At 38.0% G+C, this 18,785-nt stretch overlaps 2 protein-coding genes across 3 annotated transcripts; one reads left to right on the forward strand and one right to left on the reverse strand.

Moving 5' to 3' along the window:
• The first annotated feature begins 3,501 nt into the window (after positions 1–3,501).
• On the forward strand, positions 3,502–7,370 carry LOC129419318 (uncharacterized). 2 transcript variants are annotated; one of them, XM_073870392.1, is made up of 6 exons: positions 3,502–4,527; positions 4,612–4,745; positions 4,991–5,138; positions 6,013–6,261; positions 6,784–7,054; positions 7,132–7,370. In XM_073870392.1, the coding sequence occupies exons 1-6, from the start codon at positions 4,175–4,177 to the stop codon at positions 7,318–7,320; spliced, it is 1,344 nt and encodes a 447-aa protein (XP_073726493.1). In that variant the 5' UTR covers positions 3,502–4,174; the 3' UTR covers positions 7,321–7,370. The 2 variants fall into 2 exon arrangements, with proteins under 2 accessions (XP_073726493.1, XP_073726494.1); XM_073870393.1 differs by having other exon boundaries at positions 6,838–7,054.
• LOC129419313 (uncharacterized) lies at positions 7,043–18,593 on the reverse strand. Its single transcript, XM_073870391.1, has 15 exons — positions 18,337–18,593; positions 17,101–17,295; positions 16,763–16,992; positions 16,563–16,663; positions 16,065–16,224; positions 15,770–15,850; positions 15,537–15,584; positions 15,129–15,254; positions 14,846–15,016; positions 12,476–12,618; positions 10,496–10,824; positions 9,092–9,270; positions 8,845–9,017; positions 8,471–8,685; positions 7,043–8,177 (listed from the first exon to the last, which is right to left on the reverse strand). Exons 1-15 carry the CDS (start codon positions 18,467–18,469, stop codon positions 7,930–7,932), a joined length of 2,532 nt encoding a protein of 843 aa, XP_073726492.1. The 5' UTR covers positions 18,470–18,593; the 3' UTR covers positions 7,043–7,929.
• Positions 18,594–18,785: the final 192 nt, after the last annotated feature.

The raw sequence follows: 18,785 nt of genomic DNA on the forward strand, positions 1-18,785 counted from the left end.
AAATCAACCCAGCAAATGTTTATATTTCAGCCAACAATGGGTTAAAACAACCCAGCATAGATTAAATTACAACCCCGCATTTTTTTAAAGTGAAGACAGTTTCATCGGACAACAAATACCTTAAAATAACAATGTTTCTGTATTCAAAAGACGAGGAAGTGAGCATGGATCACCGCTGTGCAAATTTGACAGCCAAGCAAGTATTTAAAGTCCCAGTGAACCAAAAGTCACAACTTTACATCCGTGTTGTGACGTATTTCCGAGTGAAATACGTGCCTCCACTCTGGAGACCTCTCAACGGGCTCGGTAGGATCGGAGACCATGTAAGTCTGAGACTTCCAAGACGGCGGGCTGCTCTGTCTCACCCGCGCGTCCGCTCTGGACACCTCTCTTCGGGCTCGAGAGGTAGGTTCGGGGACCCTGGAGGTCAGAGACTTCCAGGACGGAGGGTTCCAAGGCCTCCCTTTGGGCTCGGGAGGTAGGGGGCCTTGGAGAGGATTGAGAGGGACGGGGGCCGTTGTCCCACCTGACCCGTCGGACTGGTTACCATAAGAGACTCAAACGGTCCCAGGGGCCTCGTGGTCTACCCGAGGGGGCCTTTCCGACGAGCCCACCTGCGAGTCCCTAGCCCTTCGCCCGGCCCAGATATGGCGGTCCCCTGATATTCCCACGGTCGTAGATTGGACGCCTTGGGGCCTTCGCCATTTGGGTCACTTACTCTAACCGAGAGGGCGTGCAAAATAAGAATTGTCGGTTTTGATATCAATAGGACTTTAAGGATCATTGTTTACATTAATTTTACACAGTAATGTTAGCTCAGTGTAACTGTGGGTTCACACCAGATGCGAGTTCAACGATTTGCGCGAGTAGATTACATACTAAGTCAATGCAAAGACACGATCAGATGCGTCCTTGCGTGGGGCGATGCGAATGACTCGATATGGGCGGCGCGTTTGCCGCAAAAACACGAGCTATTCGCCTAAATCCCGAAGTTAAATCCCGCGGGTAATCTAGAACGAGTAACGCGATGCCCCGCATTTGGTGTGTGTGTAGCATGATGCTTGATCGACTTAAGCTATATGATTTGAACTAAGGTAATTTATTGGTCATTTATTTAGTTTATTTTTAAAAAAAAATCTACTCTAAAAAAGGACTCGAAAGTTTACAGGAAGTTAAGTTTGGGCCACAAAAGCCTTTTGTTTATGTTGTTGTCACTGAAGCAGTCTAATAATTTCTCCTCACACAGTTTTTAAAAACAAACAAAAGAAAATGATTAAGGGAATGCACATTAAAATTGAATTCTTTATGGGTCAAGGTTTAAAAGGTGCAGCGGATGTTTTTGTGAATGCTGTCATTACTTACAAAAAAGTTATTTTAGCTGTCAAGTAATCCAGATTATCCTTATACAGGTAAAACTACTTTTTCAAAGCGAGCTCTAATGGAAAACACCTGGGGGTGTATTTAGAGCTCTTTTCTGGTTTCCTTGCGTGCATCATGAAAACTTTACAGGTTTTACCACATCTGTTTGGTTTTGAAGAAATTTCACATTAGTACGCGATTGTATCACACTAGTTTCTGCAAACACGTAATCTACAGGCTATACTTTCGAAAAGGTGTTTCAACATTTAGTCTGGTGCAATGCTTTCCTCATAGACTTCCATTGTTTGTTCATCACTCTAAACATCAAAAATTTTACTTGGTTGAGAGATAAAATCATTTCCCTTCAACCAGACACCTCTTGTGAACTCATTCAGTGAGCAGTCAACAATTAAAATCAACCATATCAAAACAGATGACAAAACCAGTGAAACAACTCAATGCTCTCAGATTTCACAACAGACTGGGACTGGTTTATTTAGTTTGGTGACCAATGGAAAAGGAGTAGCAACGAGATAAAATAGCACAACAAGTGGATTGCCTATGCTCAGTGCCAAAGCTGGCATTCACTGTGCCAGTCTGTAATCTGTTTATATATAAACAAGGTGAACCCCCATCAAAGGGTACACGAAAATACAAAGAGCAATTTTGAAGTGCTGTGGTCACACAAAGGGCAAAAAACAATGTGAGTTTCCAGCCCGCATCTAGTAAGATGTGTGTATGTAGGCTTGATATTGTTGATTTTACAGGTTGACTGCTCGCAGAATGAGTTCACAAGAGGTGTCTGGTTGAAGGAAAATGATTTTATCTCTTAGTTTGTAAAGCCAAGTAAACATTTTGGTGTTTACAGCGATGAACTAACCATGGAAGTCTGAGGAAAGCATTGCAGCAGACTAAATGTTGAAACACCTTTTTGAAAGTATAGCCTGAAGTCTGTCTGTTCTTCTCTCTGTAAACACTTCTGGTCAGAAATCCTAACGCATTGGGAAATGGTGCTCACACACAGCATATAGTGGTCTCTAATAAGGTTTAGAGTAGACACTTAAATCATCACTTAAAAATATGCAAAGTCATTGCATTGCATTGCATGACAAAAACTATGAAATAATAATACAAATATATAGACCAAGTACACAAAAATATTTCACAAAAAGGTATTTGCTTTTTGAAAATGGTAAAACAATAAAAATCCACTTGTTATGTAATGATGTAGGAAAAAACAGTTACATGTCCAAGTCTCCGTACTACCGAGCCCCTAATGTGACATTGGAGTAAAAAAATCGAAAGTTTAGTTTCAAGTGCTCACGCGAAACCTTCATGTGCAGAATTTTTTTTTAAAGTTTAGTTTTGCGTGTTCACGTGAAACTTTCGTGCTCGCATGTGAAACTATTGCACGCGCAATTATCGTGCGTGCACGATAAGCATGCGATAGTTTCACATGTGCACGCGTCCCCTTAGGGGCTCCGTACCAATCTCACAGCTGTTCATACAACTTTTATATGTATTTATTTATATCACAGATTTAAAGCAACACTAAAGAGTTTTTTACCTTAAAATAACGTTTCCAAAAAAGTTTCAGTCGTTCATCCACTCGAAACAGGGTGAACGGCACTTTCACATTCGCTTGCAGCCCTCTATCGGCCAAAACCGCACTAAAGAAGTTTCCAACCGTCGGGTCGCCCTCCTGTAGTTCCAGTCTAAACTACACCGTCAGACAAAAGCTATAAAGCTGTCAAGGTCCCATTTAAAAGGCCCAATATGATACAAACCAGGTGGGTGTTTGTCTGATAAGTAAGAATTAGCATTTAGCTAACTGGCCAGTGGAGCCAAACAGGGTTGTCCTCTGTTTACATCTTTGCTAAAACATATAAAGCAGCCCAACATGACCTCACACCCTTTGTTGCGTGTTCCCGGGGGCAGGGTTTGTGTACATTTTGGGGTTTGTGATGTCACTAACCCAGGAAGAAGCTCACTTGTAGTTCATCCAGCCATTCGTTTGTAGTTTATGAGAAGCGATTTCTGTTAAAGTGACACCATGTAATTTTTCAACCTTCATAATACATTTTCAAGACCCTTGTGATAGTACATCGACTTTAAATAGGTTGAATGACATGTCTACCATTATGGAGGACCACAAGAGTCATGCAAAATGTAATAAAGAACTTCAATATTTAATAACTACCTGGACAATAAAAATAGCAATTAATACATTTGTTTAAAAATTCATTTATTAATCTATAAATAAATAGACAAAGTTACAAAAAAAATCATTATGTAACATTTTATTAGGCAATAAAAAGTGAGATTATAAAAATAATGTAGAAATGAAATATTAATACATTAATAAATAGTTCAAATTAATATAACAATTTACAAAAACAACATAAAACACTCAATAAGTTCATCATTTTAAATTGCATTTACAAATTCTTAATTAAATAATGGAATTTCAAAATGTATTTCAAAAAGCGATTTAAAAAGAGAAATAAATAACTGGATTTATAAATTGAACTACAAATACAGGTTTAAATTAGGCATTTAAAAGGGCATTTCCGTTTAACATTTCTGTTTTCATTTTCCCGATGGTTCTCCTTATTCTTTTCGCTACTCGATTTGCTTTTCGTTTTAGTCTCTCTATTTAGCTTTTCCGTGACTCTTTGGGTCCTTGCAAATGGTCAAATGAGAAATGCAAATTAACTATGGCCAGGTGGATGTAACAAGCTCGCTGATTGGCTCTGATTGTACGTCATGCGTAGATTGATCTCGGATGAGGACCTGAGAAAGACGGTAACTTAAAATGGAGGAAACGTGGACCAACACTATAAATGCTGTAATTTCTTTGGCTAACTATGTGGAGAGTAACATGAATGATCTAGTGAACTATGATTATGCGTTGACGACATTGCTTAATCTTAGAAGAAACCTGGAAGCATCCAGTCGGCATGTTGAGGACACGGTATGGACTAAGTTTAATGAAGTGGAGCGTTTAATTCGCATTGGTAATGTCTCAGAGTTTCAGCCCAGTATTGACATACCACAAGACCAACTACAAATGCAAATCTCACTTGGCATCCCTCGCAGTGAGATGGCAAAACGTTTTGGTGTGTCTTTGAAAACACTTAATCGCAGGATTACACGATGGGGGTTAAGGTAAGATAGCTGCTATGGATGATGACATACAGACACATAACGATATAAAGTTGTTTTTAATAGCTTTACTTTTTTTGTACACAGACGAGTGGACTTGAACAAAAGTGTTAGTGACGCTGAGTTAGACGTGATCGTGTCTGACATTCATCGCAATTTCCCCAGCGCTGGCTACAAGCTGATACTAGGTCACTTGAGGTCAAAGCAACTTTTTGTCAAACGTAAGAACTTGATTTATTTGTACACTGTTATTGAACACTTTAAACAGAATAATACTTTCAACCAAAATACTGGCCTTATGAAAATTGTGGGCAGACATTTGTTTATTATCAAACGGTTAAGTTCCGGGGCTCATACTGGTTGAGTCTTGTTTTAGGCTGTTGTAAAAGAGCTTATTGCTTTTATTAAATGTAACAATTCATGTCTTACAAGATCATGTGTTAATTATGCAATTACTCTATTTTAGGGAGCCGTGTACTGGCATCGTTAAGGCGAGTAGACGCTGAAGGAGTTCTGATGCGTAGGCTCTCACTACGCACCGTTAGACGAAGAGTGTACTCTGTACCAGCTCCCAATAGCCTGTGGCATGTTGACGGGAATCATAAGCTTATAAGGTAGGCCAAATCCGATGCTCTAAACTTCTGTTCACAATTGTCAGATAATGGGGGTTGTTTGGTGGGGGAATTATGTTGATAATGGTCTCACTCAGATCATTATATTTTCTTGGAGAAAATGTCTTACCCCTTTTTGTATTTGTTGTTAAGAGCTGATTAGTAATCCAGTTTACACTTTAACACTAGTAGAATTTGTATGCAGTGGATGCACAGCGAGTTTATGATCTTGTTTTCATTGTGTTTGTGTGTGTTATGGTAGAGAAATTTTGAGTGTTTTATCTTACAGATTAGTATAAATGTTTTATATGGTATGCTTTTAATGGGTTTTTTGGTTAAGGTCTACATGTATTAAGTTTTAAGTTGTCTCTCTGTTGCTTGCATATGAATGTGTTGTTCCACAGCTGGGCCTGGAGGAGATGAGGGTGTCCATGGTAAGGATAGCAAAATGGTTGCATGATGCGTTAGAGAACAAAGACACTGTTTTACCACCAGTGTGAGGATTTATGTATGTCTTGAAGGGAACAGAGATAAAGCCACAGCATCACCAAGTTGTTATGAGAAGGAGCTAATAAGGGGCCTAAAGGCAAGAGTCTGCTGAGCATTGGGATAGTACAGAGTGAAAGAAAGGCAGGGCTACTGGACCACTATATAATATACTGAAAAACTCAGAACGGGGTCATTATCATTTTACCAGGTGTACACCCTATGACCAGTATTGTTTCAAGCTGTCGGACACAATTCTTTAATAAAATACTTTGAAGAGAATTTTACATCTCAACCGTCTCTGATTCTCCTGAAAAAATTCACGACAGTGTGTGTCTGTTAGAGCTGCTGTGCAGAGTGGCTTATATACATTCTCTCTTAATATTTGCAGATGGAGAATAGTTGTGCATGGTGGTGTTGATGGGTTTTCACGGCTCATTGTTTACCTGACTGCAGCAACAAACAACAGAGCCCAAACTGTTCTGGAAAGTTTCCTGTCAGCTGTGGAGCAGTATGGCGTCCCCTCAAGAGTCAGATCAGATAAGGGAGGGGAAAACGTTCTGGTGGCACGCTTCATGGTGACTAATTGTGGAATCAACAGGAACAGTCACATTGCAGGAAGAAGTGTACACAATCAAAGGTGATTGATACTCCAATTAAGTATCTGCTTAGTTTTAAAATTTGTATTACCGTCTCATTTTTAACTATTTCTTGTTAGTTACAAGCAATGCATCAACCTAATTTGAACTAAATTCAGCTTTTAAATTACATTATGAATTAGCACAGTTATAGCTTTTATTTGATGTAAACAATTGTGTGAGTTTAGACATTAATAAATTATTTGGACAACTGTAAATGGACCAAATGGCTGTAATAGTGATACTTGTAAATAGTTCCTGGACTAACAACTATTAATAAAATACTGACATTTTATTACTTGTTCTAATGCCCTTTCCCAAAGTAAACAAAGACTTAAGACTATTTAACCTACTACCTATACTGTAGCTTCTAACATTTGTTTTGATAAGAAAATTTAATTTAACACAGTGACTGCATTTATCTATTACATTGCATGTAAATATAAAATAAAATTAACTGTTAATTTTAACTTTTAAAGTGTTGTTATATGTAACAACTGACACTTGATCTTATTTTTTTTTAGGATCGAGCGACTGTGGAGAGATGTTTTTGAAAATGTCCTTGATCTATTCTACAGCACTTTCCTTCGTCTGGAAGCTGAGGGGTGGCTTAATCCAGACAAGGAGACAGACCTCTATGCTTTACATAGATGTTACATGCCACACATCCAGTCACATCTGCAACAATTTCAGAGAGCATGGAACAACCATTCCTTAAGATCTGCAAGAAACCAGTCCCCTCTTCAGCTGTGGTCAAGCAAAGAAAGAGATAGACACACACTACACATTTCTCAGGTATTTAATCAATATGGAACCAGTCTTGCATATAATGTATCTGACTGTTACACCTGATAAACAAAATTAAATTACAGACAGATGATGACAACAGATGGTGGAGAGGCCCACAACGACCTTCAGTTCAAATTCCTGAGCTACACCTTCCCAGAGCCCTGTCTGTGGTAGAACTTTCCACACTGCCAAATCCAACTGTACCATTGGCAGAGATGCTACCAGTGTACATTGAGACTGTACGGATTCTTCGAGAAATGCTGGATCATTAAAGAACGGATGAACATTGACTGTATATATAACTGATGTATCAAATAGCAAAGACAATCAATCCAATGCCAAAGGGACAGCCCGCCCAAAAATGAAAACTGCGCCACCCACCTACACTCATGTTGTTACAAAGCTGTACACATCCTTGTTCCGACGGACACAAGGGAAGACATTTTGAGAAATGTTTGTGGAACCTTTTTTCTACTATTGAAGTGAATGGGGTTCACAAATGGTTTGGTTACAAACATTTCACAAAATATCCTCCCTCCCGTTCATCAGAACAAAGAAATGTATACATATTTGAAGGCGAGTAAGTGACACAATTTTCATTTTTGGGTGAACCATCCCTTTAACATTAAATTGATTATCTTTGCTATCAGAGAACCACTGTTTATAAGAGTGGTCTGTTGTAATAACAATAAAACAATAGGGCCTGAGCACTGAGGTGCTAGGACCCTAACAACATGTTTTTGTTTCAAAACTTATTTAAAAGCTTAAATTCAACAAAACTCAGTTCTGATTTAAAAGCTTAATTTTAACATGTTGAATAGTGCACTATAAAACTTCTAAAATGAGCTATAAATAAAGTGCACAATGAACCTGGTACATTTTTAAACTAATCCAAATGTTGGTGCCCAAAGCACAGCATTGCACATTTGTGCTTTAAAAGAATCATAGTCTTTGTGAACCGGTAATTTTAGAACAAGGACACACGTATTTGCTTCAGGAAATATTTTGCCAAGTTCTTCTGGAAAGACTTCAATTGTGGGCTGAGGGAAAAAACCGCAGGGAGGTATCGTGGAAGCCCCAGATGCGAACTCGAGCACATTCTCCAAAGTTAGTGGCGCACATTCTCCTTCTAAAAAAAAAGTCTTAGTTTATTTTAAATACCCAACAATAATGTTTATGTAACTTGAACAAGGTGTTTTATACTTAATGTAGGGCACTTGATAGTTACACATTCCAATAACAGTCTGAACTACATTTTAAGTTTTCACAATACATCTTAAAGTCATTTTTAAGTGTAGAAAGGTATGTATTGTATTTTAGGGATAAGACTAAACATTTGGCACAAAAGTTCACAGCAGCTGTACAAAGCAAAGAAAAAAAAATTCATATTGCATGTAACAAAACAGACTTAAATTATTGTACCTTCAACATCAATTAGCCAGTCTCGCCAGTAGCATACAGTCTGGTTTTCTAGCTCTCTTTTGTGTGTCCCTGATGCTGAAAAGCTGACTTGGAAAAGTGTTGAGAGGTCGCTAGCCTTCAAAGGCCTCACATCCTTCACAAACATGCTATGGAACAGATCTGGGTGTGCTCTCATCTCTTTGAGGAGTCCAAGTGTGGTGAAGCCCTCCACAAACCTGCATAAAAAGGCATTCAAAAAATTCCCAAATTACCATCTACAAATAGGTAATTGACTTTAAGGCCTTAATGATTTGTTTCCACAAAATGTACCGAATGATATATTTGAGCACATAGCAGTAATTCAATTAATGTGTGTGTGTTAAACAAATACTTACTGTTGCAATGCAACATTTAATCTGCCCTCAACAAAGAAATTGACAGCAGATTGCACAAGTGCATCCCTCTGCTTCAGTGTTGTGATGATTCTGCAAGACCCAACAATAGCCAGGCTGTCCTCTGCCTCCTCTATTGCAGCTTTTGCATCTTCAACAGTTCTTGCTTCTTTAATCTAAAAACATTACAATCACTGTTTTAAATGTTGCATGAATTCGTATAAATTATTACTGACAGAGCAAGACTCACTTTTAGTAGTTTTTCTTTGAATGTGACATCACTCACTTCATCCAATGTTGCACGGGCAGTGGGTTTATCACACACCTGATTAAACAACCTCTCCGAGAAGAAATTTGGTGCCACACCTCCATGTATTGCACACACAGATATCATCCGTGCTATCTGTGTGTATAGTTTTCCTTCTAAGGCTGTGAAAAAAATAATGTTTATTTTCATGACAAAACATTCAATGCTTAATGTGCTGAGAAATACGAGGAATCTTCCCAGTAAATATCTACTCCTACGTATAGGACTGTGTTAATGGCAGTTTGTTACATTTTTTAAACAATTTAAAAATCATGTTTTTCGTGATCGCATTTTTAAAACATAAATAATACCTGCAAAATTATAGAGCTCAAAGTTCAATGACAAGCGATACATTTTATTTAACAGAATTCGCTTTTCAAGGACTACAGAGAACGGCTGGTTTGGAATTCAGCCCTCTACTTCCCAATATAAGTGAATGACGTCAATATAAGAGTTTTTGATTAACCTCTGCCCACAGGACTATGCCAGTTACCAGCTAAACTAAGCTGCTGCTGAATCACACACTAAACCAGCTACACAATCAGAACTCAATACGCATTTCTGAAGGAGGGAATTCATAGAACAAGGAAGACATCAGCCCGTTTTTAGGACAGTGAAAACAAGGGTGTAGAGATTAGGGGTGGTCTATAAATCGCCTGCGATTCTTATGCGCATCTCATCAGTAAAGCCGGTTTCATGATTGGTAGTAAATCACCATCACCTGCTTTCAGATGGAGCGGCATTTACTACACAGAGAACACGATTTTGCTGAGCTTCTCTGTGAAATACAGCTCAGTGTAGTAAATGCTGCTCCATCTGAAAGCAAGTGATGGTGATTTACTACCAATCATGAAACCGGCTTTACTGATGAGATACACATGAGAATCGCAGGCGATTTATCACCCACACCTAATAGAGATGAGTAACTGTGTGAAAAATACTGCATTTTTACATACATGAAACATGAACACGTTATATTGTGCACCATAAACACAGTCAAAGCTTCAAAAACACAGGAAAAACAGGACCTTTAAACCACCTTTAGGGTGGTATGTCAATTTTGTATTAGGTTTTCCTTACCTGCAAAAGAACTTTACTGTTCAACAACAATATAATCACATGAAGATAATACACAATGTAGATCAGTGGTGTCAAATCCGTTCCTGGAGATCTACTGTCCTGCAGAGTTCAGCTCCAACCCCAATCAAACACACCTGAACCTGGCAATCAGGCATTTAGGGCTCCCTAAAAATTAGAGTCAGGTGTGTTGAAGCTGGGTTGGAACTAAAATATGCAGGAGGGTAGATCTCCAGGAACAGGGTTGGTCACCACTGATGTAGAACATACCTTGACTATCGAGAGCCAGTGTCTTATCTGTCTCTGGTCCTTCAAATATGCTGGACTGATGAATGGCTTTCATAAGCAATCTTAAATACTCCCGAGTGGGTCCACCACCATCTACTGAACCTTCGGATATTTGTTCACTGTCAACAAAAATGACATCCAATCTGGCCTCAGGATTAAACTTTCGCCGCTTAAAGGCCTGAACTGTACTCTTTAGTATGTTATGGACGTTGCCAGTGTAGTCCCTGCATATGTTTATGTGATTGCTGGCCGGGCACGAAGTGTGATCAATCTTTTCCCCAAGTCTGTTCAAGATGGTTTTAAGGTCAGTCCTGTACAGTAATGAAAAAAACAAGAGGTAAAATGACTGCTATTTGCAACTGTCAGCAAATCTCATGAAAAGTCCAAGGTTAGCTTTAGTTAATGGAAAATCATATTTCAACAGAGTTTAATGAGGACCAGTTTATTTAACATCAGTTAATACCACCATGTAGAAGTTTTATTTTAAAGGAACAGTATGTAGGATTGTGGCCAAAACTGGTATTGCAATCACAAAACTTGTGGCCAAAACTGGTACTGCAATCACACAACTGGTGGCCAATATACAAAATGACAACATAAACATCAGTTGAGGGCTGCAACTCCACTTTTTAAATGACAATATCCTGGCCAGACCACTGTTGTGAGTGATATAAGTATTTGAAATCAAGGCTTTGAACCGGTTCAAGGAACGAAAACGAAAACCAGAAACTTTTGATGTTTTGCAAGGAACAGAAACGAAACCAGAAACTTTCCAAAAATATATGTTCCGGAACAGAACCGTTAATTGAAAATAATGGTAAATGGTAATACCGTTATTTTTCCGTTCTTTGATAAGATTTCTGTGCAATATGACTCGGTGAAGTTCACTTCCGGTCGTCGTTGACTCATCAGAGAAATGGGAAGCTTGCCACCAGCAAGTAGCCCACTAAAGCCCAAGTCTTTAATGCTCAATCATAAGAGGTAGGCTACCAAGTATCTCAAGATGTTTGTTTTTTTAATACTAATTAGTGGTGTAACAGTTGATCCATGATCCTTACAGATCACTACCCATGGTTCTGCTTGTTTGCGATTCGCGGATTAATACACAAATTTAAATAGGTTGAAAGTTGATCATTTGCATGTATTTCAAAGGCTTGCAAATGTTAACACTTAAGTGATTTTAAACAATTTAACCGCAAAAAGGTGCTAAAGTGGAAAATGTTCTGTACGCACATGCGTTTGAATGTGTCTGGTCTTACTCCAATCATATGGAATTATCCCTATGCCCTTCAAAGATCAGAACTCTTGATGTATAAAATACATTTGGCGAATAAAGCACTGAAGAACACCGTAATTTTCACTTTATGTGGAGCAACTGTTTTTGCCGCACCTTCTTCCCAAAGCGCTGTTTGGAATTTGTCCTCTGTCTGTGTGTGTGCGCATGTTTATGTGCACTCAACAAATGTAGGCATGTGAGAATTACAGTTATGCCGCTTACATAATGTAGCACTTTTTAATGTTTGATGACACTTAAGGAAAATTATGTAGACTTATAATTAAAGTTTAATGTCCTAATGATCAGCCTACTTATTTGTATGTCCCACAGCTGACATGGAACGTTATTAACCGGTTCAGGAACTTTATTTTTTTGTTCTAACCGGTTCAGGAATGTCAACTTTAGGGTTGAACCGAAAACCGGAAACGTTAAAATACTGTTTCTGTTGGGAACTAACCAATTGGGAAAAAATTCTGGTTCAAAGCCCTGTTTGAAATGAAAATGATTTCTTAATGTCTGGTGACATATCAGGGCCATATTATGATTAATTAATATACATTTCTTACATACGGTTCCTTTAAATAAGTTTTATTTACACTGTGTGCAAGACAAAAAACAGGGGATATTATAACGGAGGAATAATCTTTAAAAGATATGTTACTAAAAACATTTGCAAAACAACATACCCTTCATGAAAGAATGAGCTGTCCGTCTCTGGTAAAAAAGTAGGTGATGATGGCAAAGAAAAAGAAGTTGCTGGCATTGGAAAGAACTGGTTGCTGACACTGGGAGATTCAGCTTGATTGTTGGAATCAAGTGCTGGGACAAACTGCAATAAATTAAAAACAAGAGTATTGGCGTACCTAATTTTCCAAAACCGAAAGTTACATTACATTATTCGAGTAAGCGTATGTTGGTATAAAGTTATTTACTCTGGTAGAATTAACTACCATATCGTCCCGAATATAAGACAACTTTTTATTTTGGAAATGCCTTTCAATAAACAATGGCATCTTACATTCTAGCTTTAGACTAGTGTTTCCCAATCCAGTCCTACATGGCACCCTTCCCAGAGTATTTAAAGGTGCTCTAAGCAAATTCACGCGTTTTAGACCATAAAATTTTTTTGTTACATACAGCAAACATCTCCTCACTATCTGCTTGCTGGGTGTCCGCTGATCAAACTGTAAAAAAAACGCGATCTCTGTAGACAGCCCAGGCTCCACAAACTGCAATAAAAACAAAGTGGCCAAACCTACCACCAGAAACGATTATTAAGTGTTCCAGCCAATAAACGACAAGAAGGATTTGGGGGTGGGGGTTGGGCACGTTCATGAAAGCACGGAAGGGGGGGGGGTTAGCTACGCTCCGTTTGTTTGAAAACAGTTCAAACATCAACAAAAAGTAACTTCACACAGATTCCCTTAGAGCGCCTTTAAGATGTCTCCATATATTAAACACCAGATTTAGTTCATCAGCTTGTTAGGGCGCACTCACATTATTCCAACCAAACTGTGGAGCATGTTTGACCCCCAAATCTTGGTTCGTTTGACTAGTGTGATCATCGCGCCCTGGCCAGCTTGCAGAGGTGGGCACAGTGCTTCCCATTCCTGGTCCACGAGGCCCTCCTCCCAGAATGTTTTAGATGTCTCCTTATTTAAAACACCTGATTCAACTTATCAGCCTCCTTCCAAAATGGTAAACATGTCTCCCTAACAAGCTGATTAGTTAAATCAGGTGTGTTAAATAAGAAGGCATCTAAAACTTTCTGGAAGGGGGCCCTCGATGACCAGGATTGGGCAACACTGGGCTAGAGCACGGTTCACTTGGGCTCAGGCGCAGAACGCGCAGTGTGATCACAAATCGCGCCAGCGTTGTTCAAAAGGAGAGATGTCAATTGCACGACCACTCAGCTTTATTTGCCTTTGTAAAAACCTTCTGATGTAAGCAGCAGGGTTACATGAATGTCTAAGCTGCATACGTGACTGATCAATTAAACAATATGGCATGTGAGATGGCAGTGTGTCATCGCGCACCAAACCCCCCAGAATAAAAAAACAAAGACAGACTTGACATCACGATGGGTTCTATTGTTAAGAGCGCTTTTCTTCAAAACAATCACATCCTAATGACGATAGCGTGCCTGGGCTCGGATCTGTCAAAGTACAGTCACAGTGTGAGTGCGTGCTTTTGGGGGAGTAGGGAGAATCAGGCTCGGTTTGGTATGATATGACTGCGACCTTAGTGTATTAATTAAGGAAACGTTTCAAACATTCTATAAAGAGCCTGAGTAGTGGAATCAGGAGTTTTATATAAAGAAACATCTAAAACTTCTGGGAGAGGGGACCCCAATGACTTGAGTTGGGAACCCCTGCTATAGACAATTAAATATCTATCATACTGTACACCTGCAAAAATGCAGTAAGTGGTGCCAAATACACAAACAAGTTCACCTGGACTGAAGCTTCTTGATAAACTCTGTTTACAATAAGGCAGTCTTCTACTGTTAATAAAATATTATTAGGCAATGTGTTTTTTTCTCAATGAGATCGACAGCCTAGGCTAATTGTTATTAAATCCAGATAAACTGCATGTGATAAATGGAACTATATTCCATTAAAAGGGTTTAATAAATGTTGGGAACCACACTGGTCCCCTTGGACTTATAAAAAGTATTTCAAATGAAAGCATTTTCATAAGAAAAAGACGAGTTGGTATTAAAAAAAGCCTTTTTCCAAAAGGTACACTTTAAAGGGGGGTGGGGGTCATCTTATATTTGGGACAATACGGTACTACATAATTATTAAGGTGAGTCGGGCATAATGTCTAAGAGTACAGTTAACTATTCTCTAAAAATGATAGAAAAAATGACAGTAATAGATGCTTGTTTAGGTATTATGTGAGAACAGCTAATAAAATTACTACCAGCAAGTACTATTGCAAATCACACCCATTACTTATTTGTGTATTGATATTAACTTAAAGAAATACTAATCAATATTACCATTAACATTAGTTTGTTGACTTTTTTCTAGGCTGCAAATCATGGCTCTCACCTCCAAATCATCAATTTGAATCCAGTGGATGTAAAGTGTTCTTGAACCATTGATATTGTTCCCCAAAAGTGTTCCAGTCATGTTGCTTTTAAGAGTTGTTACTGACAGAGCATCTTGAATGTGAAAATACTCTGTAGCATCATCCTCTTCTCCGACAAAATCAAATAATATCTACATAACAAATGTAAAAAGAAATCTATTTAATACTAATTTTTAAAACCTCAAAACACTGCACAGTAATACCGCAATCCATGTAATCACAATCAGAAAGTAGTGGACAAACCTGAATGGATTCAGACAGAACAAATTTTCTTGTTCTTGTAATGCCACTGGGGTACTTAAATCTGAGTGGAACACCATCAGCTGGCTCAGGAACATCAGCCATTCTCAACTGTCTCTCATGTATAGCCTATAAAAATAGAATTGTAATAAAAAATAAAAATAAATGAGAGCTGCTAAATTTGCAATTATATGTTGACCTTGCTACCATGATCTCGATTAAGTCTAAAATGTAAAAAAAAAAAAACGTAAAACATGTCTGTAGCAACTAATGTGATATCTTCAATTGTCTTGTCCAAAGTTCCAACCATATTCAGTTTACTGACAATGTAGACCACACTTCAGAGTCTGAAATACAGTTGAGCATTAAAAATATTTTGAGAACATGTACATAATTTACAACAGATCATACCTTTCTACGTCTTTCTTCATTTTCCAAAGAATGCTTCTGCATATTATGCTTTGACAAACATGTAAAACAAAATCAAGACAATTATTTCCATTATCCAGATTATGCAATGAAGTGTATAATCAAACAAAAATAAAAACGTGCTGGTACTTACTTGTTGAAGAGGTGTCATATAAAAAAAAGAAGAAACATAATAATGTCCTCACTTAAACCCACATAAAATTTGTATGACATACCTTTTCTTGATCTGCAAGCAAAGACTCCTGGTACTCTTGATCCTGCTGACAACGTAAGGATCGCCATTCATCTAAGGACTCCTGACAGTAATAAACAGATGGACATTTTATTAAACAGAATTTGAGAAACATTGAGTAATGTGACTCTTGTGTCAGTGGAAGCAAAAGTGTAGTATCACTTTTAGAATTCAAAATATAACTTAATAAAAATTATGTTTCCCAGGAAAAAGCACATGATGTTTTTGTGACAAATTTCATGAGCTAATCCTAATCTGTAAAGTGTAATGCTGTTTACCTGCATTGGCTCGCCTTCTGTTAAATCAATAAACTGTACTATTTCAGAATCTGTGGATGATTGATCTATGTCCACTTCAGCTCGATCAGTAGTGTTGGGAAATTCCTGACCATCTGAAGGATAATTGCTTGTTGATGCTTTACTGATCTCACTTGCAGACCTTGAATGAATATCCAGAGTCAAACATAGGTAATCCATGTAGATTAATAACAGGCACATAGTAAAATAACTGCATTTCTTTCTAAATGTTAAGATTATGAAAGAAACTATGACTAATCATATAATTATCATTCGGCTGACCATCTCAACTGATAAATATATTTAAAATAAAGGGTTAAAAGAAAATACAAGAACAGAAATACAACAGAAAATTAAGATTATATCTGAATTTTCCCAAGACAGACTTTGCTTATGCCGACAACATAACGCAAATGAAATGACTGTACACTGATAATAGTACAAGATTTTAAACTGCACATGTGGGGGTCCTGTGCATACCTGCAGCTTTTGACATGATCTTTGAGTTCACAGAAAAAAATATCTTCTTCACAAATCAGACATCTTTCCTTGGGCCCAGACACAACTGACTCTGGTTCCACCTATTGTTCAGATAATACTAATCACTTTAACAATCATAGCAATACTATAACCAGTACTACTTCGGTGTACAAAATATCAGCAGTGTCATTAGAACTTACAGGAGTTGTATCAATGTCCTTTTGCATTGGACGTATATAGATTATGGCACTCTTGTTGTGGTCCTTGATAGATTTGATGGTATACCCTGTGTTCGGGCAAGGCATCACAGAAAGTTTTTTGCTCCTGGTCATACCAGACAATCTTAAAAGCTCAAAGCCACCACAGCTATTCAGTTTTGGGTAAGCTGTCAAAATGTGACATTTGAATTCCTCTGCACTGTTTTCATCACCTGTAAAATAAAAGAATAAATAAACACTTTTAAATTTTGTTTGATTGTTAAAATTTGAATATTCAGTAATCACTGAGACTATCAACATTACGTCCTTTAACAACATACCGAAAAAAGTAAGTTTTTTCTCCCCAAGGCCAGCTGCATATAGTTTTTCTTTTTCTACTTTTGTTGGTACCATGATTTGATCAATGCTGTCCAAACAAAAGTAGGATCTTGTGTAGCTTGATCGACGTTTTGCAGTTGTACAGTGGCTACCTGAAGTCCTGCCAGCATATGGTGCAAAAATTCTGCAAACTTCAGCTGAAAAACAAAATAATTCTTTACTGATATTCATCTAAATTGATAGCATGGTTCTTAGATCTTTAAAAACTGTGATGGAAAATAGACTTTGGCATTCCACCATGGTAGTCATCTCTCCAAAACATTAATTTAGTTATATCTACAGACATGAAAGACATATAGGGATGGTTTCCCGGACCAGGATTAGCTTAATCCAGGACTAGGTCTTAGTTTAATTAGGAAATATAACTAGTTTTAACCAACAAACCTTACTAAAAACATTACCTGTGTGCATTTTGAGGTAAAACAAAGGGCACTGATGTGTTTTAAGATATGTAAGTGCAAGTTGTTTTCAGTTTGGAGAGCTCTTAAAAGTGTTTAAGTCTAGGACTAGTCTAATCCCTGTCCGGGAAACCGCCCCTTAATCCAACAAAATGTAATACTACTTAACAACGCAATCAATTATCTTCGCTCAGCAACTTGTAAATACAATCACTATAGTTAGGTTGCAATTGATTTGTTGCTGGTAAAATACATTACTTTATTAAACTAATATATATATATATACACACAATATTTTATCAAACTAATATATATACACATTATGATAGATGGATGGATGGATGGATGGATGGATGGATAGACGGACGGACGGACAGATAGATAGACAGACAGACGGACGGACAGATCGATAGACGGACCGACAGACAGATAGATAGACGGACCGACAGACAGATAGATAAACGGACCGACAGACAGATAGATAAACGGACCGACAGACAGATAGATAGACGGACCGACAGACAGGGGTGTCTTTAAATCCGCCGCTGCACACGTGTGGGCTCGCAATCTAAACGAGTCTTTCAACATGAAATAACAATTAATGTTAGAATTTGCAGGTCGCACATGCGGGAGTTAACGTGCACATGTCCGGCACATGTAAAGCAGTTATTCTCAAACCTGTCATGCAAGACCCGCAATACTGCACATTTTAAACTCATCTTAAACCGCAATTTGAAAACCCCATGCTTGTGTATCGTATGGTGGCTAGCATAAACTTACCATCAACAGGGTGTCTTGACAAGGTGGGTGTTGAAGTTGATGATCCTTGTGCAACACCGTCTGTGGATCGGCGCTCCATTTCACTAGCAATGTCTCTTAAAATTTTTGATATTTCGGTGTTAACGTTAGACATTTTGAGAGAGATCGATTAACGTAACACGACTAACTTAAATCGATCTTTCTGGCGCCAGAATTCAAGGACTACGCTAGCCAATTCCTCTAACCAATCAGCGAGCTTGTTACATCCACCTGGTCATATCTAATTTGCATTTCTCATTTGACCATTTGCAAGGACCCAAAGAGTCACGGAAAAGCTAAATAGAGAGACTAAAACGAAAAGCAAATCGAGTAGTGAAAAGAATAAGGAGAACCATCGGGAAAATGAAAACAGAAATGTTAAACGGAAATGCCCTTTTAAATGCCTAATTTAAACCTGGATTTGTAGTTCA

The sequence above is a fragment of the Misgurnus anguillicaudatus genome, chromosome 8 (assembly GCF_027580225.2).
Source record: "Misgurnus anguillicaudatus chromosome 8, ASM2758022v2, whole genome shotgun sequence".
Taxonomy (NCBI): Eukaryota; Metazoa; Chordata; class Actinopteri; order Cypriniformes; family Cobitidae; genus Misgurnus; species Misgurnus anguillicaudatus.

Coding starts and splice junctions, on each gene's coding strand:
- LOC129419313 (XM_073870391.1), bottom strand. CDS start 18,469: ATGTCTAACGTTAACACCGAAATATCAAAAATTTTAAGAGACATTGCT. Junction 16,225..16,562: donor GATCATGTCAAAAGCTGCAG/GTATGCACAGGA, acceptor TATTCATTCAAG/GTCTGCAAGTGAGATCAGTA. Junction 10,825..12,475: donor AGCTCATTCTTTCATGAAGG/GTATGTTGTTTT, acceptor ATTACTGTACAG/GACTGACCTTAAAACCATCT.
- LOC129419318 (XM_073870392.1), top strand. CDS start 4,175: ATGGAGGAAACGTGGACCAACACTATAAATGCTGTAATTTCTTTGGCT. Junction 4,528..4,611: donor ATTACACGATGGGGGTTAAG/GTAAGATAGCTG, acceptor TTTTGTACACAG/ACGAGTGGACTTGAACAAAA. Junction 4,746..4,990: donor AAAGCAACTTTTTGTCAAAC/GTAAGAACTTGA, acceptor ACTCTATTTTAG/GGAGCCGTGTACTGGCATCG.